Below are 26,226 nucleotides of genomic sequence, written 5' to 3'. Positions count from 1 at the left end.
CATTTCTTGTGTTTCATCCTTATTTCTTGCTTTATGATTCTTTATTTTTTTTAACAACTCTTGTCCGGCACTTTTTTTTTCTCCTTTTATCCGCATTTTTTCTTGTTTCTTTTATCCATTGGGGGCTGGTGAAGTGTCAGGAGAGACCATGTGAGTTTATTGTAAAATTCAAAATCAAGACAGTCATGAAGTTAAAGGTAGTTCCAGCAAATCCATTTGTTCATATAGCAAAATGATATGACTTAATTAAAGTTATTTATGTACCCATATATACTTTATGCATATACAACCCCGATTCCAAAAAAGTTGGGACAAAGTACAAATTGTAAATAAAAACGGAATGCAATGATGTGGAAGTTTCAAAATTCCATATTTTATTCAGAATAGAACATAGATGACATATCAAATGTTTAAACTGAGAAAATGTATCATTTAAAGAGAAAAATTAGGTGATTTTAAATTTCATGACAACAACACATCTCAAAAAAGTTGGGACAAGGCCATGTTTACCACTGTGAGACATCCCCTTTTCTCTTTACAACAGTCTGTAAATGTCTGGGGACTGAGGAGACAAGTTGCTCAAGTTTAGGGATAGGAATGTTAACCCATTCTTGTCTAATGTAGGATTCTACTTGCTCAACTGTCTTAGGTCTTTTTTGTTGTATCTTCCATTTTATGATGCGCGAAATGTTTTCTATGGGTGAAAGATCTGGACTGCAGGCTGGCCAGTTGAGTACCCGGACCCTTCTTCTACGCAGCCATGATGCTGTAATTGATGCAGTATGTGGTTTGGCATTGTCATGCTGGAAAATGCAAGGTCTTCCCTGAAAGAGACGTCATCTGGATGGGAGCATATGTTGCTCTAGAACCTGGATATACCTTTCAGCATTGATGGTGTCTTTCCAGATGTGTAAGCTGCCCATGCCACATGCACTAATGCAACCCCATAACATCAGAGATGCAGGCTTCTGAACTGAGCGCTGATAACAACTTGGGTCGTCCTTCTCCTCTTTACTCCGAATGACATGGCGTCCCTGATTTCCATAAAGAACTTCAAATTGTGATTCATCTGACCACAGAACAGTTTTCCACTTTGCCACAGTCCATTTTAAATGAGCCTTGGCCCAGAGAAGACATCTGCGCTTCTGGATCATGTTTAGATACGGCTTCTTCTTTGAACTATAGAGTTTTATCTGGCAACGGCGGATGGCACAGTGAATTGTGTTCACAGATAATGTTCTCTGGAAATATTCCTGAGCCCATTTTGTGATTTCCAATACAGAAGCATGCCTGTATGTGATGCAGTGCCGTCTAAGGGCCCGAAGATCACGGGCACCCAGTATGGTTTTCCGGCCTTGACCCTTACGCACAGAGATTCTTCCAGATTCTCTGAATCTTTTGATGACATTATGCACTGTAGATGATGATATGTTCAAACTCTTTGCAATTTTACACTGTCAAACTCCTTTCTGATACTTTTCCACTATTTGTCGGCGCAGAATTAGGGGGACTGGTGATCCTCTTCCCATCTTTACTTCTGAGAGCCGCTGCCACTCCAAGATGCTCTTTTTATACGCAGTCATGTTAATGACCTATTGCCAATTGACCTAATGAGTTGCAATTTGGTCCTCCAGCTGTTCCTTTTTTGTACCTTTAACTTTTCCAGCCTCTTATTGCCCCTGTCCCAACTTTTTTGAGATGTGTTGCTGTCATGAAATTTCAAATGAGCCAATATTTGGCATGAAATTTCAAAATGTCTCACTTTCGACATTTGATATGTTGTCTATGTTCTATTGTGAATACAATATCAGTTTTTGAGATTTGTAAATTATTGCATTCCATTTCTATTTACAATTTGTACTTTGTCCCAACTTTTTTGGAATTGGGGTTGTAGTTGTGTATATTTGTGCATGAGTGTAAATGTAGAAATACTGATAATGTATGGAGTTTGTTCGTCTAAAATTGTGTGTGTGTGTGTGTTTCAGTGGACACAGGCGTAGGAGTGGCTGTGTATGCAAGGCTGGTGGGGGCTCTGTTGTTGTGTGTGATCCTTGCGCTTGGTGTGGGCATCCTGGCTTACCGTCGTAGTTGTCGCCATTTCCATGGAGATATCACAGACTCCTCATCTGCCCTTGCTGCTGCCTTCCATCCTGGCAAACCGCCAAGACAAGGTGAGAAACCACTGTCTGTTTCGCCATATCCATATCTCTCTAGCTTTACTACATCTCAATTTCAGTTAAACCCATATAAACGGCTTCTTTTAAGCTTTATCTAAGGTTCTTAATTCTCTTCAGCTGCTCACTCACATTTCCCCTGCCATTTCTAGTGCTTTGTCTCTCTTCAACTTAATCACTCCTCCATATAGGCACTCTTTCAAATCCTTGCCTCTCTTTAAAGCTTTCTTTTCTCAGGCAGCTCATGCCATAACTGGGAAATCCTATTACTTCTGCTCTGTCCTCAGAGAAATGTTCTCTCTGTGTTTGCCTTCCTTCTTTATTAGATAACCTTCATGTGCTACACTCCTCAGCTCCCCCTGACCTCACTGCTAGTGCCGGAACATTCCGGGGGCCGATCTTCTCCTCCCTGCAGCAGAGCACACTTGACTCACACCACAAGATCCCCATGACCAATTCACCCCTGCTAGATGCTCTGCCCAGCCTCAAGATTAAAGTGTATGATTCCTCTACCATGTCGTCTCTGGAGCTGCCCACCAGCCTAGGATGTGCTGATGAAGACATCATAAACTTGAAGATGATGGGCAGTGGTGCACGAGAGCCTCGCACACACACTCTTCCTGCTGAGCCGGGCCACAGCACCAGTGCCATGCTTGGCAGCCTCGGCGGGCGCCTTACCATCCCTAATACAGGCAATCCAATGTCGCTTTAAACTATCAGTTTCTCTAATTATGGCTTTTCAATATGGATTTCACTTTTCAGAATAGCTTTTGAGTTTCAGGTTCCTGTGCAAATAAAATTATCTCCATCTTTGTCTGTGTCTCAGGTGTGAGCCTGTTGGTGCCGCCAGGAACTATTCCTCAGGGGAAATTCTATGAAATGTATCTCATCATCAACAAATGGGAGAAGACTACGTAAGTCAGCCCTAGTCACAGATTTGTACTTTTTGTAGCCATTTTGCATGCTGGCTTTCCTCTTTCTCACTCTGTGTTGTCACAATGCTTGGTTTCATTTAGCTGTCATTTGCACCTCCACTTGTTGCCACAGCTGACAGCCTAATTCAGGAAATCATTACAGCCATAGCAAGGCTGTTTTAACTCCAGAAACACTGATGCACAAGTGACAGCACTTCAAACCTCGGGAGGACTAGCAGGACTAATATGAAATGAAAACTGCTCTGCTAGTGTTTTTGTTCCCACTTTTCTGCTGATCCACATTTTTTGCTTTGAAGTTTCACGTTAAGGGCTTTTGTTAAGAAGAGCTTTGCTGAAAAGGGATCTCCCTCTATCTGCACTCTAACTCTGTAGAGGCAATCAGTGATGTGTCTCTGTGTGTGAAGCAACTGCACTGATTTAAGTTCTCTTGCACTTTTTGTCATAGAGCACCAGTTGGTTGACATGACACAGTCCTATATTTTTATGACACTAAATTGACTATACACACAGTTTTCCCAGTGTTGGTTGAAACAAGTTGCTTAATTAGCACCTGCAGAGTTTTTTGAACCAAGATTAATTGATTACTTTTGCTGACATGAGAGTTAGTGAATAAATACCTTTATTTTTTTTTCGCGGTGCGGTTTTCATCAAATCCTGCGCTCTGATTGGCTGGCGAGTGGGTCCGTATCCTACGGTACGGACCCTGGTTATGGACCTCTGGCGACTCGCTCGTTCACAACAACAACAAACATAGTAGCATTTTTTGTCAACATTTATCTTTTTTTATAAAATTTATTTATAAGATTATCAAAAAATCTTATAAATTTTTACCAGCATTTCTCAGGAGAATAGCATTAATTTTACAGCATGGATAGCGATAATGACAGTGTTCACAGCGAAAGCGAGTTTTACTACCCTGAGGAAGAAGAAATAAAAGAAAACATTTCAGGAGAAAGCTAAAAACCTCTAACTTGCTAACACCGAGCAAAAACATGGCTGAATCCTGAATGACTCCTATTTGTATAAATAGGGGACTACATAGGCGGCAAAATGTAGTTTTTTTCCTGCCATGGAAGTGCACTTGTATACCGAGGAGGAAGCAATTTGCATTACAGCCGTGAATAAGGATTCAAAATGGCGGCTCGGCTCGGTTTTCCCTTTCAGGCACTCTCGTTTTCCGTTAGAATTTGGTAAAGAAAAAAATAAATATATTATTTACCAGCTTAAGGTCGGTCCGTATGGTGAAATACCCTGACCTCTGCCTTGAATACTGACCTCGGCCCAGAGGGCCTCGCTCAGTACTTTCAAGACCTCGGTCACGATATTTCATGATACGGACATCCCAGCTGGTAAATAACATATATATGTTATTAGCCATACTGCATTTGGGGTGTGTCACCACAAAACAAGTCCAGTGTAACAAAAGTTCATAAGGAGATATAACAATCTGAAATGGGAGTTCGTCAAAAAATAATCCACATATTGTTTTAATTTAAATCCTACATTCCTTGCTCCATAACGTATCTGTCACCAAATCTTGCACTGTAAAACGTCCTGTAAATATGACTTTGTAATGTGTGCTATGCATCAAGTTCAGTTTAAACTTCAAGTTTACAGCTGATTTTCTCCAAACTTGTTTTTCTGTTAAGATGATGACACCTTAAACAGTTTTGTTAATTTCTCTGAATTGGTATGGAATCAATTTTGTGCCAAAATGTTCATACAATACTTTTGAAATATCAAACAAAAACGACAAATCAAAATACAAAAAAACAAAAAAAAAGTAAATTTTTTTAGACTGGCAAACAAATTATTCATGTAATCGTGCAAAATATCAGTCTATTACTCTTCAGAAACCTTTTATTTTTGTTCCGCGTTTTTCTCAGTTTTGTTTGACGTAATTTATTTTGGTTGCGATTCCAGCTTTCTCGTTTGCGCTCCCTGACTTTCTGCTTGCAGTTTTGGCACAAACTTCACGTGTGGGTGGGCTGTCCAGGAACGCATTCCCATTGGCTAACTTGTGTTTGACTGACAGCTACGCTCAGCCATTCCCTACTCGGATTCTGGCGGACTGTTTGACGAGTGACCGATCCATTGACGGTAAACAAGGATCGAGTGGACTTCAGTGGCGACTATGATATTGAATTAATTCAACAAAGTGTAAGTACGGGACAAATGTGTTGTATGTGTTGCAGTAGTGCACATTATGCAGGTGTGTTTAATGTTAGCAAGACAGCTATTATATTGGGTAGTGGAGCTAAGGCTAACATTTGACTTGCCACAAAACACCTGCATAATGTGCACTACTGCAACACATACAGCACATTTGTCCCGCACTTACACTTTGTTGAATTAATTCAATATCGTAGTCGCCACTGAAGTCCACTCGATCCTTGTTTACCGTCAATGGATCGGTCACTCGTCAAACAGTCCGCCAGAATCCGAGTAGGAAATGGCCGCAACAGCCTCTGGGGAATGGCTGAGCGTAGCTGTCAGTCAAACGCAAGTTAGCCAATGGGAATGCGTTCCTGGACGGCCCACTCACATGTGACGTTTGTGCCAAAACTGCAAGCAAAAAGTCAGGGAGCGCAAACAGGAAAGCTGGAATTGCAACCAAAATAAATTACGTCAAGCAAAACTGAGAAAGACGTGGAACAAAAATAAAAGGTTTCTGAAGAGTAATAGACTGATATTTTGCACGATTACATGAATAATTTGTTTGCCAGTCTAAAAAAATTGACTTTTTTTCTTTTTTTGTATTTTGATTTGTCGTTTTTGTTTGATATTTCAAAAGTATTGTATGAGCATTTTGGCACAAAATTGATTTAGAATAGCCAATAAAACAACTATAAAACAAACTTTTTTTTTTTTTTACCAACTGTACTCATTTTGGGCGGCATGGTGATGCAGTGGTTAGCACTGTCGCCCTACAGCAAGAAGGTCCTGGGTTTGAGCCCAGTGGCCGACGAAGGCCTTTTTGTGTGGATTTTGCATGTTCTCTCCATGTCTGCGTGGGTTTCCTCTGGGTGCTCCGGTTTCCCCCACAGTCCAAAGACATGCAGGTTAGGCTAATTGGCGGCTCTAAATTAACCGTAGGTGTGAATGTGAGTGTGAATGTTTGTTTGTCTGTATGTGTCAGCCCTGCGATGACCTGGTGACTTGTCCAGGGTGTACCCCGCCTTTCGCCCATAGTCAGCTGGGATAGGCTCCAGCTTGCCTGCGACCCTGTACAGGATAAGCGGTTACGGATAATGGATGGATGGATGGATGGATGGATGGATGGATAGACTTGTTTTGTGGTGACGCACCCCATTTGTAGTTGTCAGGGATGCACAGACGTCTTCAGCACGAGTGTGTCAGTAGAAAACTTTAATGATTTCCAAATGACAATTCAATTACAGAGAAATTTTTGTATGTTATTAAATAATAGAGCATCATTCCACTCCTGTTAGTGAAGAACAGGAATCTGAGGCCACAGACACTAAAAACTAGACAGTTGAAGATGGTGAAAATATTGCCTGGTCTTTTTCCAATCTTCAACTATCCAGTTTTGGTGAGCCTACGCCCACTGTAGTCTCAGTTTCCTGTCCTTCACTGACAGACGTGGAATCTGATGTGGTCTTCTGCTGTTGTCGCCCATCTGATTCAAGGTTTGGCATGTTGTGCTTTCTGAGATGTCTTTCTGCTCACCGCAGTTATAAGAAGTGGATATTTGGGTTACCATAGCATTCCTGTTAGCTTTCTTTTTTAGAACTATTTATTTTGTTTTCATAAAGATGCTGTTGTTGTTGTTGTTGTTGTTTTATTTTTGCCATTATTACACGAAAACAAGTAATGAAAATATATTTTGCTTATCATTCTTTCAGGTTGCCATCGGAGGGTGGTCAGACAGTCCTGAGTCCAGTGGTGAGCTGTGGGCCATCAGCCATGCTGCTAAGCCGCCCAGTCATCCTCACCCTTCCCCACTGCGCCCACCTTGAGACTCCCAACTGGAGCCTCACTCTCAAAACACAGAGTAACCAAGGAGTCTGGGAGGTGAGCGTCAACTCAGAGATCAGTCAAAAACATCTTCTAGCACAGACCTTATCAAAGTAAAACTTCATAACTCATTCCCATTCGAAACTCCCTGCTGTTAGGAGGTGCTGACAGTAGGAGAGGAGAGTTTGTCCTCGCCATGTTACATGCAGCTGGAGGAACAGAGCTGCCATGTTCTGATGGAGCACTTAGGCACTTATGGTCTGGTGGGACAGTCAGTTCCTCCACAGCCTGCTTGTAAGAGGCTGCAGCTCGCCCTGTTTGCACCCCGAGCTCCTTGCCTATCTCTGGATTATAGTCTGAGGGTCTACTGCATACAAGACACGCCATACGCCCTAAAGGTTAACGGCCTCTTCCCTTCATATTCAGTCATAAACCTTACCAATCTTATTTGCTCCCTTTTCTTCTCTTTTCTGAAATTGTTCATTTTGATCTCTGATATTTTTGATGTGCAGGAAGTGTTAGAATTAGAGCGAACACTTGGTGGGATATTATTGGAGGATCCTAAGTCACTCCTCTTTAAGGACAGTTACAGCAACCTGCGACTGTCAATCCACGACATCCCACACTCTCATTGGAGGAGCAAACTTCTTGCCAAGTACCAGGTGAGTTGGTTGGGACCTGGAGCCTGTTTTGTACTGGTATGTAGTATAGTATAGTATAGTATAGTATAGTATAGTATAGTATAGTATAGTATAGTATAGTATAGTATAGTATAGTACACAGTGTTCTTCCCAGGATTAAAATAAAGCCCTAATTCTACGCAGCCTGTAGGGTGGAGAGTATGTCGGTGCATGGGGGGAGAGTATGAGAGGGTGGTTCACCCCCTCTTGTTGGAGGGGTCCGGGGGTCCTCCCCCAGAAAATTTTGAAAAAAGGGATCCCATTTGGTGGCATCTGGTGACTTTTAGGAGCATTTTGTGGTGGTACTGACAGCATCACTTTTTACTGTTAACATGGTTGAAAAGGTTGCTACAAGTGGAGGTCTGTGATGCTGTGGTTTGCAGCATGAGGTTCACATGAGCAATAAATAGTCATCATCTGACAACAATGTATTATATAATAATGCTGTTTTATTACTTGAACCACTGACAGAATACCACTAACCAAAAGTGTAAATGAGCTCAGTTTAAATAAATAAATAAATAAATAAACCCTGCAGACTGCATTTACTGCACAAATGCCCTTTATACTTAGGCCTACTTAATACTTCAAACGCCAAAAGCATCTTAGAATAAACAACATATTTGAGCAATAATACTGCTACTAGTACATGTAATTATTCTATTAATTAATAATGTAATTATTGTACTACCCACTATTAGATAAAATTCAAATAACATCTTACAATATTGTTTGAAAGTCTAGGGCAAGATATTTTGTTATTTTACAAAAAAAAAACCCACTTCAGATACTATTTTAACAAGAATAAGGATCACTATATAAATGATAGAGTGCAGATAGCTGTGTAACTAGATGTTCGTGAAGTTGCTGAGACTTGGAGGGTCAGGAATACTATCTAACCCACAGTTCAGGTAGGAGTCCTTTGAGAGTAAATGCTTTGGCTTTCACAATATTCTGTTCCCAAAAGCTGACATTGAGAAGAAGTCTTTACACAGAGAAGGTTTTCTTGCTTTTGTAGTTTTTTTTTTTTAAACTGTTCTTCCATGTCAGGACTCCAGGAAAAAGAAGGTATATTCCAACATGTAGCTAATGCTAACGCTAGGCCACAAATCTGCACCGTCACTCCAATCGTTTCGAGGAATTTTGTATGGATCAGAACCGCTAATAAACTCTAATTTCCACGTATATCTATCCTTTGCTTCTTTCTGACTAAGATTATCCAAGTAATCCGGTAGTAGAGCTTTTTTTAGCTGTAGTTTTCTTTGGGCAACAGATGCCGGACATCTTCGCTTGGCTTCAGTATGTGAACAGTATGTAAACAAAGTTCGCGTCTTCCCCGGGCATAAGGTAGCGACAGTTGCTAAGGTAAATGTGACATCAGTGCAAGGGTGCTCACCTGCGCACTGAAGCGTCATGGTACCAGTGCAGCAACAAAGTGATTGAGGGTGTTTGTTTGTTGTGATTAGGGATTTCCCAGGGGTATTTCCGGCCTGCCTGAGTGCATCATGGCAGTAAACCGGCCCAAAACACTGATTTTCCTTCAGAATATGCCCCAAACATTGCAAGGTAGAAATCTGACGTGATTTTTCAGTGAGTGTCGGAGCAAAAAAATAGTGTGTCAGCAAATTTAAAGCATGTTGGCATGAAATTAAAGCGTGTCGGCCCCAACACGCGAAAGCGCTCTGGGGAGAATACTGTGTATAGTATAGTATAGTACAGTGCTCAGCGTAAATGAGTACACCTACTTTGAAAAGTAACATCTCATCTCATCTCATTATCTCTAGCCGCTTTATCCTGTTCTACAGGGTCGCAGGCAAGCTGGAGCCTATCCCAGCTGACTATGGGTGAAAGGCGGGGTACACCCTGGACAAGTCGCCAGGTCATCACAGGGATGACACATAGACACAGACAACCATTCACACTCACATTCACACCTACGGTCAATTTAGAGTCACCAGTTAACCTAACCTGCATGTCTTTGGACTCTGGGGGAAACCGGAGCACCCGGAGAAAACCCATGTGGACACGGGGAGAACATGCAAACTCCACACAGAAAGGCCCTCGCCGGCCACGGGGCTCGAACCCGGACCTTCTTGCTGTGAGGCGACAGCGCTAACCACTACACCACCGTGCCGCCTGAAAAGTAACATTTTAAACAATATCTCAATGAACACAAACAATTTCCAAAATGTTGACAAGACAAAGTTTAATATAACATCTGTTTAACTTATAACGTGAAAGTAAGGTTAATAATATAAACTTAGATTACACATTTTTCAGTTTTACTCAAATTAGGGTGGTGCAAAAATGAGTACACCCCACAACAAAAACTACTACATCTAGTACTTTGTATGGCCTCCATGATTTTTAATGACAGCATCAAGTCTTCTAGGCATGGAATGAACAAGTTGGCGACATTTTGCAACATCAATCTTTTTCCATTCTTCAACAATGACCTCTTTTAGTGACTGGATGCTGGATGGAGAGTGATGCTCAACTTGTCTCTTCAGAATTCCCCATAGGTGTTCGATTGGGTTCAGATCAAGAGACATACTTGGCCACTGAATCACTTTCACCCTGTTCTTCTTCAGAAATCCAACAGTGGCCTTAGACGTGTGTTTAGTCATGTTGGAAAAGTGCACGACGACCAAGGGCACGGAGTGAGGGTAGCATCTTCTCTTTCAGTATAGAGCAATACGTCTGTGAATTCATGATGCCATCAGTGAAATGCAGCTCCCCAACACCAGCAGCACTCATGCAGCCCCACATAAGGACACTGCCACCACCATGTTTCACTGTAGGCACCATGCATTTTTCTTTGTATTCCTAACCTTTGTGACACCATACAGTTTTGAAGCCATCAGTTCCGAAAACATTTATCTTGGTCTCATCACTCCAGAGCATAGAGTCCCAGTAGTCTTCATCTTTGTCAGCATGGGCCCTGGCAAACTCTAGGCGGGCTTTTTTGTGCCTGGGCTTTAGGAGAGGCTTCTTTTGTGGACGGCATCCATGCATGCCATTCCTCTGCAGTGTACGCCGTATTGTGTCACAGGAAATAGTCACCCCAGTTTGGCTTTCTACTTCTTTAGATAACTGCAGTGAACTTGCATGCCGATTTTCTTCAACCCTTCTCATCAGAAGACACTCCTGTCAAGGCGTTAACTTCCGTGGACGACCTGGACGTCTCTGTTGCCCCTTTTCCACCAAAGCAGTTCCAGGGCTGGTTCGGGGCCAGTGCTTAGTTTGGAACCGGGTTTTCTGTTTCCACTGACAAAGAACTGGCTCTGGGGCCAGAAAAAACGGTTCCAGGCTAGCACCAACTCTCTGCTGGGCCAGAGGAAAGAACCGCTTACATCAGCGGGGGGGGTGTTAAGACCGACAACAATAACAAGACTGCGAAAGATCGCCATTTTTAAGTGACGAGAAGCAGCAGCTGTACAAACGCGAAGTCATCCATTATTATTGTTGTTGTTGCTGCTGCTTCTTCCGCGTTGTTTTTGCTTCGATATTCGCGCCAAGGTTTATGCAAACATAGCGACGTAACTGACGTATACAGCGACGTAATGACATATACAATGACGTAACTGACGTATACAGCGACGTAATGACGTGTCTTCTCTTAGCACCGCGAGCGATGGAAAGCAAACTGGTTCTCAGCTGGCTCGCAAGTTGAACGAGTTGTGAACCAGCACTGGCCCCGAACCAGCCCTGGAACTGATTTGGTGGAAAAGGGGTATGTGAGATGGTTGCAGTTCCATCTTTCTTAAATTTTTGTACCACTTTTGCTACAGTATTCTGACTGATAAGTAAAGCTTTGCTGATCATCTTGTAGCCTTCACCTTTGTGGTGTAAAGAAATTATTTTCTTTGGGGAATTCTGAAGAGACAAGTTGAGCATCACTCTCCATCCAGCATCCAGTCACTAAAAGAGGTCATTGTTGAAGAATGGAAAAAGATTGATGTTGCAAAATGTCGCCAACTTATTCATTCCACGCCTAGAAGACTTGGTGCTGTCATTAAAAATCATGGAGGCCATACAAAGTACTAGATGTAGTAGTTTTTGTTGTGGGGTGTACTCATTTTTGCACCACCCTAATTTGAGTCAAACTGAAAAAATGTGTAATCTAAGTTTATATTATAAACCTTACTTTCCTGTTATAAGTTAAACAGATGTTATATTAAACTTTGTCTTTTCAACATTTTGGAAATTGTTTGTGTTCATTGAGATATTGTTTAAAATGTTACTTTTCAAAGGGGGTGTACACATTTACGCTCAGCACTGTATAACTTTGTAGCTTATTGTTTCAACAAAACATGAAAAAACGTTAGCTTATTATTTGTCATCACATTGAAACAATTCCTCTCTGCCACACTTGAAACCTCTGGAATTTTCTGCCAGTTTTCTTTACAATTTGCACACAATATGCACAAATAATTTGCGCAAATATTTGGCCAAGTTCAGAACATAAATGCTATGTGCTTCATTTTAACTACTAAAGCTGCTATATTTTTGGATGTCCTTGTGTTGAATGTGCTGTTTTTGACATTACACTCAGACAAATTCCTTATACATTTACGGAAATACCAGTATTTTAAGATACTCAACATTATTTTGATGTATTTACTTGTGTAAAAGTGCATATATTAAGTATATACTAAATTCAATTCATCATACTGTAATAAGTGAAACTTAACTTGCAAGGCAGTGTAAACTACAGTGTGAAATTCAGTGAATTCAATGTCAGTTGTGCAGATATCCATAACAGGGTTAACCTAAAAAAAAAGGCTAACATAACCCACAGAGTACAGAAACAAATGACACATTAAAGGAAAAAACAACATAATGTAACATCGTAGTAAGGTGCTGGGTCACTCAAGTCACCTAGAAGACACACACACACTGTTTTTCTTTTAATTTGTCACTGGAATATATAGATATATGGGTAATGTTATTTTGATGCTGTATAGAAATTACAATTTACTTATCTGGCTATTTCATAAAGTGGTGTGTGAATGTATATACACAAGGATCACATATTGTACATATACTATGTAAAACATAGGTGTATGTGTGTTAATACCAACACAAGTAGGTCTGTGTTCATTTCAATCCCTGCTTACCTCCAGTTTTGCTATGTGTATTATAGGAGATCCCATTCTACCACATCTGGAATGGGAGCCAGCGGCCCCTGCACTGCACCTTTAGCCTGGAGAGAGGCAGCCTGGCCGTGTCCCAGCTCAGCTGTAAGATCTGTGTGAGACAAGTGGAAGGGGAGGGACAGATATTTCAGATCCACACAGACATCCAGGAGGTACAAATGCTGTGGAAAGGATTTGATTGCAGCGCAAGTGCAATTGGTGCTCAACTAACTTGCTCAAAACTGCTTATTTGGATGAATCATTTGTGTGTGTCCTTGTTTGTGCTTGTGCGTCAGACATTGCCCCCCCATTCACCGCTGCCTGCTGCAGGAACAAACCTGCCATCATCTCAGGTGGGTCCTTATGCCTTCCGCCTGCCAGGCTCCATCCGCCAAAAGATTTGTGCCAGTCTTGATGCCCCCAGTGCCCGCGGCTGTGACTGGAGACTGCTTGCACACAGTCTGGGCTTTGACAGGTGAGTACATTAACATGAGTGTGTGTGTGTGTGTGTGTGTGTGTGTGTGTGTGTGTGTGTGTGTGTGTGTGTGTGTGTGTTCGTTCATATTGGTGGGCACCAAATGTACAAGAACAGGGATATTTGACTGTTCCCGCCCATGAGGAAAATAGGTTTTTTTTTTGTTTGTTTTGTTTTGTTTTTACAAATCACAGCTTTTATAGTATAAATAAATAAATGAGCCAAAAGGGTTTTTTTTTGTTACTTAGGTTAAAATTAAAGTTAGGTTTTGGTGTAGACATCTGCATTTTTAATCTTGTTAATAGAAGGTCCTCTTAAGGATAGAAAGACAAGTGTGTATGCATGTGCATGTCTGTGAGATTCTTAGTCAGTAATAGATCACTTTTTATAATATTCAGGATGTTACTGGCTTATAACACTGTGTGCAAAGACGCAAATTTTTTAATTTGGAGATTTGGTAGTGGTACTCATAACTAGAATTCAAAAAGAAGCTGAAGATTGTGGACACAAACTGTGAGACACTCACAAAGACAAATTTTGAAAGACATAATTCAAACACATTCCAACATGTTCTTGAATAGTCTAGAATTTTAATGTGTCTAAAGCTGGTGTTCAAAATTGTTACTGCCGATTTCATAGAAAGAGCAGCTTTCTCTCATGGCGGTAGAACAACACTTGGTATTCATCTTGCATAATTAAAACCTCGGAGCAGTGGAAGACAGGAATATAGTTGGATAAATTGTCTGTTGTTTCTTTATTCAAGATGTATTTTTTTTCTTATGAAGCCAAAGGGAAGGTGGTGCACATTGCTTTTGTCCCTTTTGTTCAATGTGAGTGTGGGTTTGTCTTTATTTTATACTAAAATGTATAAACCAGCCTACCATATGTGATACCTATTACAAATATAACAAAAAGTCATTTTCCCCTGTGGTTGAAGTTTTTTTTCTCTGTTTAAATTTTTGATGATTGAGTGTTGTTGTGCACTTTCTGTGTCTCTTGCACAGGTACCTGAACTACTTTGCCACCAAGCCAAGTCCCACAGGTGTGCTGCTCGACCTATGGGAAGCCTGTCACCACGGTGATGCCGACCTGGTCTCCCTGGCGACTGCCCTGGAAGAGATGGGCAAGAGTGAGGTCTTAGTTGTCATGACAACAGATGAGGACTGCTGATTGGGTAATCAGAACCTGTAAAATGAAAAGAAATGTGCCACCATGAATAAAGCAATCATTAATGCCAGCGGATGGGCATAAAGATCTGACCACACACCCTGACTCATTTAACCGTGTGTGCGCACAGAAACTACTGAGCTGCAAGCCACTGGCTCCATGATCTCTCAGTCTTACACACACTACTGCACTCAGTCACAATGGACATGAACCAAAAAAAAACGTGATGTCATTTGAAGGAGAACATTTTTTAATCTTAATGTAGGTAGCAGGTTTAAATCTTAGCCTGTCTGCATAAATTATATGTACAAGCTCATGATTCAAGGATGCTTTTTGCCCCCTCAGACGTGAATAATTTTTCATCTAAACACAGGCGCACACACACTCAGACTACATGCTGGAAGCCAAGTGTGAAAGTGCATGATTAAGCATCATTTAAAGTCGTGATTGAGTTTTTGTTTCTTAGTGATTATTGGAGGCTTAAAGTCACCATCAAACAGACTCTGGAGTGAAGCATGTTCACAAGCTGCTCACACACACACGTCCGTACACAGTTACACAGAATAGAGTGTTGATAATAAAGCAGCAAGCTGCCAAATTAACCAGACATAGACTCCGAAACAGTAGTCCTGCAATAGTTATTAGTTTTGCCATTTTCATGTAAAACACATTGAGAATAGCCTGTAGTGAACCCGACAGTGGACTTCAGCTGTTTAGCAAAATCCTTGACATGTTTATGATGAGCAAAAAGAAACAGAGAGCTTTTTGTTGTTGCAAGAAAGTAAGGATGTACCGATTACACTTTTCCCATTTTCAATACAATAAGTATTGCGTATCTCCTAGTACCTGATACTGATTCAGTACTGACATCCTTAGAGGAAACAAGCCAAATGTCTGCAAGCTGCTGTTGCCTAGTTATGCAAACTATCAGAGAAATGATGGTGCTGTGTTCAAGTCAGCATCACTCACCATCATGACAAAACACATCAGAGGATCAGATGTCAAATCAGGTTCTAGAACAGCCCTTTGTATCAGGGGAGTATCAGTGCATCTCTAGAGGAAAGCTTTTATGAACTGCATTTCCCTTTTACTTAATTCTAGTCATCTTGGTTGCTTTTAATGAAATTTTCTCTTCAACACATCATAGAAAATGCAGAAGAGCTATCACACAAAAGTTTCCTATAGGGAACGAACGCTTTCATTTACTGTCCATATTAGTGGATTGTTGTTTCATTCTTTCTTGCTGTATCTGCTGTTAATGTTATTGAGTAGAACCTCTGCATCTGTGCTTGACTGCTGTTACATTGCATTGCACAAGCAGGGAGTGGTTCAAAAGTGCTTCATGTTATGTGGCAAGCTTTTCTAAACGCTGTGTAATACATCACAAGTAAACTGTCATTTCAGGAATTGAAACAGACATGAAAAATGTGAGCTCTGTTTCTGTGATCTTGTGTTTGGGTTCAACTCGAGCCATTAATCACTGCTCAGACCATGAGGTCAGTCAATTGTAGGCCTTGTGTTAAGTGTCTTTGGAAATGGCATGGCTGCTCTTTGGACTGCATTGTGTCACGTTCACTGTCTTCTCTGACTGTGGGTTGGAAATGTTACTATAGTGTGAAACTAACAGCTATGACTGTCATGGGCCCTTTACCATTTGTCCATTTTGACGTTGTATCATTTGCATATTGTGACCTTAATATTATAAGGTTCAGTCTGGCATTTTGGCCAGAAATGAGTTCAGCACATTAGTTGGAACATAACTTCACTTATTATTCTCTCTCTCTCTCTCTCTCTCTCTCTCTCTCTCTCTCTCTCTCTCTCTCTCTCTATTTTACAAGCTTCAAGATTTCTAATTCAATATTTTAAGGAAAGTTGCACATCTAAAATGTACTTGGATTCTATCACAGCCAGTCATAATTGTAGATAAATTATTAATAAATAATTTTACTAATTGTAAAATATTGCCAATCAAAGTCCACCCAGTTTAATACATACATCAGAAGGGAAAAAACATTTAAGTGTTAAAAGTGCTAATTTAATTCATTCTAGTAGTGTAGTATAAAAAAAAAAATCCTTTGTCTTAGTCTAGTGTATTTACAGCTTTAACAATGTTTTAAACTTCAGAAAAAAATTGAAAAAGCCTCGAGCACAGTAGAAAGCTCAGTAATGCTAGCGGTAAATAATAGGCAGCACCTACCTACCTCCAATAACGTGTTTTTTTTATTTTCTGCAGTTGCTCAGAGTGGAAGCAGGACTAAATATTAACTAGGTATAGATATATTAAGCAGATATACTACATGGATAATACATGTGGCACCTATTGGTTTCACTGCTTGTAGCTTTATACTTTTCTGAGTAAAAATTTAGTTTAAAGTTGCCCCCCTGCCCAAAAAACAACAGTATGTTTACTGTAAGAATGACTTCATGTTAAATCATTTCAGAAGAGAAATGCTGTATGAGAAAACATAGCCTATTGGAGTGCAAATATGTTGATGTGCCATTTATGTTTTAAAACAAATTACGGAATTGCAATCATGTTAATGATTTGATAACCAATCATTTCCTACCTGGTCAAATACCCACTTTTTAAACATCTCAGGGTTTTAATAATGTACATGTGAAGCACTCTGAAACTCTACACCCTACTGAAATATAAATATGGATGTTACTACTGTAGCTGTTGCTAGCTGAAACATCAGACCTTTGATGCTTGATATATATTTTTTAAAAAAAGTCTTTTCATCCACATAGAACAGTATAATTCTAAGGTCACAATATGTCTGTTAAATTTTTTTTACAGCCATTTCTTTGTAAAAGTGTTGAGAAATCCTCCAGAAAAAAAGCAGTATCTGTCCATCTTTCTGGGAAAGTAATTTTTGTAGTGTGTGCACATGTGCTGTTGAATGCGTGCTGGTTTAAGGGCCTCATTTTGTAGCAGTTTCTTTTACCTTTTTATGTAAATTCTATGCAAGTACAAAACGAGTAAGTTTGCAGACCTCCTTAAAGTTTTCCGCTGGATGCGCAAGTGTCAGATTGGAAAATGTCATGCTGTTATACTGACACATGCTGGAACAGGCCTTCAGGATAAAAAGGTTGTCTGAGGCTCATCAGCAGAGACAACCAATATAAAATGACTCCATATAAAGTTGGGATTATAACTGATGTCCATGTGCTCTTTGCTGCTTTCTCTGAGCTGCGTGGAGGAATTCTGCCATCAATAGACAAAATTAAATATTCTTTCTGAGGAGGGGTAAATTAGGACCTCTACCCATGAAAAAGATTGGCAGTTATGACACTGTAGATTGTAAAGAAAGCTCCTAAGCACATGGATTTGTTTGGGGAAACTACTTCTTCTAACCTGGACACAACATCCTTCAGGTATGAGACATGGGACTGCATCTGATCTCATCCTTATAAGCTCCACCTCTTCCTGGATGTTGGTTGCTTTTCACAAACCCTGAGTGATTTTGTTTTGATGTCATACCAGGACTCTGAGGTCTTCTTTTTTTTGTTGTTGTTTGTTTGTGTGTTTCATTTAAACACTGTAAATGTCTATTGTACATAAATGTTTAGCCTTCTTACTGTAACTAAATATAATTTTTATGCAATAAATTATATTTCTTAGTTTAACAAGAAATAAGGACGTCTGTAATTATTTCTCTGCTGCTTTAACACGATGCAGTTATGATGAGGAAGATGTGTATGTTGCGTAAAATGTGGGGCGATGGAAAAACGAAACAAGCTCAGGAGTTATAAAGAAATATAAATGATAGATAGATAGATTTTCCCTTCACTGGGACAAATCGAGCTACCTAAATGCATCAGAGAGAAAACAGCGTGTTTAGAAGAAGTGCATATTTTTTTTATTTCCTGAAGCCTCTGCTGATTTGAGATGAACAGGAATGTGGGAGAGTGGGCTTGATTATGTTGAAATGTTTATTGCACCCCATGTAATATAAGCGTTTTATGTCTATTTTATAGACTACTTTATTATGCAGCGTTGAATGTATTGTGTGATACAGAGACATATTGACTCGAGAGCTTCTTGTCAAACAGAATGATGTGATACACCATGTTGTTACGCCCCTGATAGATGGATGGATAGAAACTAGTGAATTCAGGTAAGAAAGAACTTCACAGAATATACTGTAACTTTCTTTTCTCCTCAAAGCTGACTTATACTCTATAAAAGGACATGAGAAGACTGACTGAACCTCACATATATAAACTTTCCATGGGAATTATTTTCAACAGTTTCTGTCTTGCTTTCACATTACCATGGTTTTAAAGAAAGCATTTGCTGGTTTCAGTCAGATTAAATTGACGATGGGGCAAGGAACCCTCTCTCCTCTCTCCTCACTGGCTCATTACAGAGAAGTGGAGAAAAGACTCTCTTCCATTTATCTCTGTGATAAAAGACTTCACAGTACACCAGAGAGGAACAAGACAGCAATGGAGTAAGTGGAACTGAAAATCTTTTCTGAGCCTGCATCCAGTGGTTACTTCACTGAAAAATAGGTGCTTTTAAGAGAAAAAAAAATTATTTCTTCAGCTATTAAAATGGTCTCTGTCAGTGATCAAATATCGCCCTTTTGCTGTCTATTAACACGTTTGATATCTCCAGTGGTTTGCTTAATAGATTACTATTGCATATCCTGTACTAGCATATTCAATCTCATTAAATTCACAGAAACACAGTCTCTGCTTTGAGTTTGCAGGCTCTCTGTATCTTTCTCATTGCAAGTATTTTGTTGTACAGAGCACAATATTTTATTATTCATACTTAAAGTTCATTTTCTATTGATCCTTTTTTTCCCTAAACTCCAGCAAACCAAATCAGCATGTTATTGGCTATAATGTTCCTGTCCTCAGGGTTCTTCTCTCAGCATCAGATCATCAAGGAGAGAATAGTGTAGGACACTGATTACCTGATTTAGGCGTAGTGGAACTAAATTAGCACTTAATAAATGGTCTCTGTGGGAGTGAGGACCAGAATGAAAATCTGTCTTCCTGCTTCATTTACACAAAACATTAGCTACTCTACAAGGCTATGAGGCTCTTTTGCCCAAAATAAGAAGCAAACCTTTACTGCCACCTATTGGATAATAATTAGGATAACAAGCTACTCAGATAAATAGGGAAGACTGGGATAAATAACTGTATTGTTCAAAATGCAATATTATTCTACGCACTTAAGAAGTTTGGTGTTAATATCCCACAACTATACATATTTACAATTTACGTCTCACAATAACATGTTGCAGTCTCAATACCAGTCTGTACTTCGAGTCTTTATAGACTGTTTATTATTAGGTGATTAATATAAGTATTAAGTAAATAGTATACAGTGTATATAAAAGACATGTGAGAGTTTCTGTACACATATATTTATAATGTAAGTACAGCTTTATAGTGAACAAATAATAATAACATACATTACAAGTACTGTACATATAAAATTCACTCAGATGGTTCAAATTCACAAATGTCAGCATGGAGTTTTGCATATTTCCTCCCATTTCACACACACCAGTTAGTGTGTGTGTGTGAGAGAGAGAGAAATGGGAGGAAACATGCATAACCTGCCCATGAGCAGTTTAACAAAGCCAAGTGATTGGCTGTGCTAAACTGCTCATGGGCAGGTTATGCATGCCATGTGATATAGTAGCATCCTATCCAGTGTTGATGGGATAGAAGAAGAAGAAGCCTTTATTTTGTCACACGTACACTCAAGCACAGTGAAATTCCTCCTTTGCATTTAACCCATCTGAAGCAGTGAGACACACACATACATACATACACACACCAGCTATGCTACAGCACCTGGGGAGCAGTTGGGGGTTAGATGCCTTGCTCAAGGGCACTTCAGCCATGATACAGAGGGAGGACTTTGCTGTTATTCAACTCCCCTCACATTTTTCCTGCCACTCCCAGGAATCGAACCAGCAACCCTTTGGGTCCAAGGCTGCTCCTCTAACCTTCATGCCATGGCTGCCCCCGAGAGTCATGAATGAATGATAACCAACATTTCTGTGTAATAGATACTTTCCATATTTGCTGTAGGTTTATGAGTAACTCATCATATAATGATTACTGAGTGTTCGATTCACTTATGTTCCTTGAGTTATTGAGCTGGATAACTGAAGTCATCAGTAATGACATCCTTTAGACATTTTCCTCTCGCTTTCTCCTGTTTGCTACTACTGACATTTTGCTTTAGTTATTCTTGTGTTACAGAATTCCTCTGGGACATACTGTACACAGCAACCTGTCCTCACTGCTAATTTTCTTATGACCACTAGGTGGCACTGCGGTATTTATATAAACGCATCATATAAACTACCTGTGTTCTGGCCAGAAATATACTAATATCTAAACAGTTCGTGAGTAAAACACATCTTCTATTATTACAGACAGCACGGTGGTGTAGTGGTTAGCACTGTCACCTCACAGCAAGAAGGTTCTGGGTTCGAGCCCCGTGGCCGACGGGGCCTTTCTGTGTGGAGTTTGCATGTTCTCCCCGTGTTTACATGGGTTTCCTCCACAGTCCAAAGACATGCAGGTTAGGTTAACTGGTGACTCTAAATTGACCGTAGGTGTGAATGTGAGTGTGAATGGTTGTCTGTATCTATGTGTCAGCCCTGTGATGACCTGGCGACTTGTCCAGGGTGTACCCCACCTTTCGCCCGTAGTCAGCTGGGATAGGCTCCAGCTTGCCTGCAACCCTGTAGAACAGGTTAGGTTAACTGGTGGCTCTAAATTGACTGTAGGTGTGAATGTGAGTGTAAATGGTTCTTTGCCTATATGTGTCAGCCCTGCGATGATTTGGCAACATGTCCAGGGTGTACCTCGCCTCTCGCCCATAGTCAGCTGGGATAGGTTCCAGCTTGCCTGCAACCCTGTATGGGATAAGCGGCTACAGATAATGGATGGATGAATTATTACTACATTACAGGCATTTAGCAGACGCTTTCATCCAGAGCGACGCACAATATACCCAGAGCAGTCTGGAGAGCAGTTGAGTGTTAAGTGTCTTGCTCAAGGGCACTTCAGCCATTCCTGCTGGTCCAAGAAATCAAGTCAAGTCAAGTTTATTTCTGCAGAGCTTTTAACAATAGACATTGTCGCAAAGCAGCTTTACAGAATTTGAATGACTTTATACATGAGTTAATTTTATCCCTAATCTATCCCCAATGAGCAAGCCTGTGGCGATGCTGGCAAGGAGAAACTCCCTCAGACGACAGAGGAAGACAGAGGAGGACATGAGGAAGAAACCTCGAGAGGAACCAGACTCAAAAAGGAGCCCATTCTCATTTGGGTGACAACAGACAACATGATTATAACATTAACAGTTTTAACATGAAGTCAGTTTTGTTGATGTTATAACTCTTCACTGATGGAAACTTGAGTGCTAAACTGTTCATGACAACTGCAGTCCTAAAGTTAGCAAGTCAGCTGTAGTCCTCAGCCATAAAAGCATTACTGTAAGTGTCCACAGTGGTGTAGTGGTTAGCACTGTCACCTCACAGCAAGAAGGTTCTGGGTTCCAGCCCAGCGGCCAGTGAGGGCCTTTCTGTATGGAGTTTGCATGTTCTCCCCTTGTCTGCGTGGGTTTCCTCCGGGTGCTCCGGTTTCCCCCACAGTCCAAAGACATGTACAGTAGGTTAGGTTAATTGGTGACTCTAAATTGACCGTAGGTGTGAATGTGAGTGTGAATGGTTGTTTGTCTCTGTGTCAGCCCTGCGATAACCTGGCAACTTGTCCAGGGTGTACCTCGCCTCTCGCCCAGAGTCAGCTGGGATAGGCTCCAGCTTGCCTGCGACCCTGTAGAACAGGATAAGCGGCTACAGATAATGGATGGATGGATGGATGGATGGGTATAAGTAAGTGTCCAGAGCATCTTCCAAGTATGACTTTCAACTGTCCATATGAGGCCGTCCTCCACAGGAGAGATGTGATGAGACTCTGACCAGACATAAGGGCATCAGGATGGATCAGACAGGTCCGAAGAGCAGAAGAGGTCAGTATCTCGATCTCAGGATTGACATGTAACTCAGAGGAACAGATTGGGAGGGGGGCACACACAGGTTGTTAGGTATGCCCAATGTCACCTGAATAAGTAGAAACGGTATACATTTTGCACTGAATGCAAGCAGGAAGGTTGCAGGAATCAAACCAACAGCCTTTTGATCCCAAAGCTGCTTCTATAACCATTAGGCCATGTCATTATTATCTCATCTCATTATCTCTCTCCGCTTTATCCTGTTCTACAGGGTCGCAGGCAAGCTGGAGCCTATCCCAGCTGACTACGGGTGAAAGGCGGGGTACACCCTGGACAAGTCGCCAGGTCATCACAGGCCTGACACCTAGACACAGACAACCATTCACACTCACATTCACACCTACGGTCAATTTAGAGTCACCAGTTAACCTAACCTGCATGTCTTTGGACTGTGGGGGAAACCGGAGCACCCGGAGGAAACCCACGCAGACAACATACAAACTCCACACAGAAAGGCCCTCGCCAGCCATGGGGCTCGAACCCGGACCTTCTTGCTGTGAGACGACAGCGCTAACCACTACACCACCGTGCTGCCTGTCTCGTCTCATCTCATCTCATTATCTCTAGCCACTTTATCCTGTTCTACAGGGTCGCAGGCAAGCTGGAGCCTATCCCAGCTGACTAACGGGCGAAAGGCGGGGTACACCCTGGACAAGTCGCCAGGTCATCACAGGGCTGACACATAGACACAGACAACCATTCACACTCACATTCACACCTACGGTCAATTTAGAGTCACCAGTTAACCTAACCTGCATGTCTTTGGACTGTGGGGGAAACCGGAGCACCCGGAGGAAACCCACGCGGACACGAGGAGAACATACAAACTCCACACAGAAAGGCCCTCGCCGGCCATGGGGCTCGAACCCGGACCTTCTTGCTGTGAGGCGACAGTGCTAACCACTACACCACCGTGCCGCCCATTATTATTATTATTATTATTATTATTATTATTATTTACTCACTGTCTCAATCCTAGCATCATGCGGTGGAATGATATCCCCCAAACCACATCTGTTCTGTTCTTTTGAAGTTGTTTTTGGGACACACAGGAGCTGGACCTTGCTGCAAATCTCCCTCATGACCACTAGGTGGCAGTGAGGCTTTAATGTTTCAGATTGCGACGAGTGTGTTTTGCTCTAAAAGCAGTCGCTATCTCACAGACACGTCACGTTTAATCACTCTACAATGTCTATTAGTCGCTGACTGCCCCAATATTTTGTCTTATTGTTATTATGGAACGTTGTTGCTCATCTGTAGGTTATCATCACTATACACTGCCTATGAAGGAAATGTGAATGATTCATTTTAGTCAAATTCAGATAGATAGATAGATAGATAGATAGATAGATAGATAGATAGATAGATAGATAGATAGATAGATAGATAGATAGATTAGAGCTTTATTGATCCCTTTGGGAGGGTTCCCTCAGGGAAATTCCAGCAGCATCATTACAGAATAAACAGAGAATAGAAAATAGAAAAAAAATTCTAGATAAATTAAGTATTAACATATAGAAATATTTAAAAAAAAAATCAAAGATTCAAAGGGTGGAAACACTGGTGTTCTTGCTTAACTCTAGTCCGAGCTTCATCATACTGTTCCCTCCTCTCCTTCTGTCCTTCCTCACCCTGCCTGCAGCACACGCTTCCTCCTTCAGCGCCTCAAACCCATGCAGAGGGAAAGCGGACTGAACTGACTCCTGAGTCGGCACCATGCTGAAGGTGGTGGTCGAGTGCGCGAAAGCAATCCCCAAAAAGACCCTCGGGAACCCGGACCCCATCGCCGCAGTCGTGTTTAAAGGTGAGTTCACGGGCTACTTTTGACTCCCTGTTCTACTTTATGTGCAGCCTGTGTGTGTGTGGGGGGGGGGACCCTATGTATAAGTAACCTAGGGCTCTTTCCCCTCCTTTAGTTTTATGAAACAAACCAAAGTTCTTCTAAAACAGGCTACACTGTAGGCTCTTGTACCATTTATAAATGCATCCACTGGGATACAATAATGTTTTTTTTCCCTCCCAGTATAATGCCTCTGAGGTACAGTAGATTTCCTTATAAGGACACAAATGGTGTGTCGGAGTTTGGGCTGGAATGGCTCCTTCTCCAAATACCTTTACACCTTTATGAATATCAGTTCCTATTTTTTTTCCTCTATTCTGTGTCCTACCCTCCTTATTGCATAAAATAACAATTTTCCCTTGCTTGCTAATGTGCTTGAACTCTTCCAGGTGAAAAAAAGAAAACCAAAGCTATTACTAGTGAGTTAAACCCTGTGTGGAATGAGGTGAGTGGGACACACTGATACTCAGGCACTGTTACTGAAGATGAGCTGATATCCTAACATTGATGATCTGATGTGATGTGACATTTTCTGGTTTACCTTTTCAGATTCTTGAGTTCGATTTAAAAGGTTCACCTCTGGACTCTTCTTCATTCATCGACGTGGTGGTTAAAGACTATGAGACCATTGGCAAGGACAAGTATGCACTTTGTATTTTGGCACTTACAAGTTTATTATAAACATGTCCATATGCACCGATGTACGGTATATCCAGTCACACCATTGGTATGACGTTGAATTAAGTGGATAAGAAGGATCTGAAAAAGCCTTTTCATTTTGTACTCGAGTAAAGTTCAAATCACTTTACTTACTTTCTCACTGTATGATGTAAAACATATAATAAACCAAAGCAAAAGTAGAAATCACATTAAATGGGTGATTGCAGAGAAGGTACAGTACAACATGTACAACCATCCCTTACTGCCCCACCCAACTTCCATGTCTGTACTTGCTATGCTATGTCATTGTCAGAACAGAGGCTGTATCTTCCCGAAGCAATATACTGTATTATAATAAGCATAATACAGCTAATCCTGTTCTTACTTTCATTTTTCTAAAAAGGTCCTGCATCTCACTGGCTTAGATTCAGGTCCACAGATAAGGCTCATTTTAACATTGTGATGTGTCTTTCCTTAGCCTAGTAAGTGGAAAAAATAGCTGCCCGTTATCATTGTTGGCATTGTAGTACTGATTAGAGGGAAACGTAGACCTGGGCCAAAGGTTCATGCGCAAAAATGAGGCCCTAGCTGGAAGACTTAAAGCACTTTTTTTTCATTATTTGAGAGAAGAAAGTAGCTACATGGCATGAGGTAAGTAATGTGGAAGTGCTTGTCAAGACGTGTTTCCAGCTGCTGTTTAATCTCTTTAACAGAAACACAAGAGTTCCACATGCAGTCTCCAAAAATACTCTTATTCTTGCCTGTATATCTGTTTGCCATTATACCTAATGCACAATTCCATCCATAAGTTTTTCCTTTGTATTATCTGAGCTTTTGGTTGAGGTTCAAGGTATCTTTGGGGAAATTTGACCTTGCTGTTTTTTGCTAAGATGTGACTCATAGTTTATGTGATAAGGCTTGGGATTACATTCCATTTATTTGCCAAGCAAGCTAAAAATATTCCCCGAAAGGAAATTGCCACTAACAGTGCTGCTTCTGAACATCTAAACTACATACACAGAAGACTGGAAAAGAATTTATGCTTACATTTTGCAAATTTCCATTGCACTTAAATCACCGTTAAGACTACTACTTCCATTTTTAATACAAATGAATA

The 26,226-nt window shown here is 40.9% G+C and overlaps 2 protein-coding genes across 5 annotated transcripts in view; both read left to right on the top strand.

The window, feature by feature from the left end:
- The window catches only part of unc5b (unc-5 netrin receptor B), a 129,228-nt gene extending 111,111 nt beyond the window's left edge, over window positions 1-18,117 (top strand). For 2 of the 4 annotated variants that reach the window (XM_060925988.1, XM_060925987.1), the window contains 8 exons: window positions 1,986-2,171; window positions 2,501-2,866; window positions 3,001-3,088; window positions 6,976-7,144; window positions 7,246-7,485; window positions 7,600-7,749; window positions 12,914-13,380; window positions 14,385-18,117. In XM_060925988.1, the coding sequence (XP_060781971.1) occupies window positions 1,986-2,171; window positions 2,501-2,866; window positions 3,001-3,088; window positions 6,976-7,144; window positions 7,246-7,485; window positions 7,600-7,749; window positions 12,914-13,380; window positions 14,385-14,550 (1,832 nt within the window). In that variant the 3' untranslated portion in view covers window positions 14,551-18,117. The remainder of the gene's footprint in view (window positions 1-1,985; window positions 2,172-2,500; window positions 2,867-3,000; window positions 3,089-6,975; window positions 7,145-7,245; window positions 7,486-7,599; window positions 7,750-12,913; window positions 13,381-14,384) is intronic. The other 2 variants (XM_060925990.1, XM_060925989.1) reach the window with 2 other exon arrangements.
- Window positions 18,118-24,232: 6,115 nt separating this feature from the next.
- Window positions 24,233-26,226, top strand: part of myofl (myoferlin like) — a 49,907-nt gene continuing 47,913 nt past the window's right edge. Inside the window, exons 1-3 of the mRNA XM_060925986.1 lie at window positions 24,233-24,413; window positions 24,839-24,894; window positions 24,999-25,090. Of these exons, the coding sequence (XP_060781969.1) occupies window positions 24,326-24,413; window positions 24,839-24,894; window positions 24,999-25,090 (236 nt within the window). The 5' untranslated portion in view covers window positions 24,233-24,325. The remainder of the gene's footprint in view (window positions 24,414-24,838; window positions 24,895-24,998; window positions 25,091-26,226) is intronic.

Source organism: Neoarius graeffei, chromosome 7, assembly GCF_027579695.1.
Source record: "Neoarius graeffei isolate fNeoGra1 chromosome 7, fNeoGra1.pri, whole genome shotgun sequence".
Lineage (NCBI taxonomy): Eukaryota > Metazoa > Chordata > Actinopteri > Siluriformes > Ariidae > Neoarius > Neoarius graeffei.
Note: the sequence above shows the minus strand (reverse complement) of the source record. Positions and strands in the feature narration are given on the sequence as shown.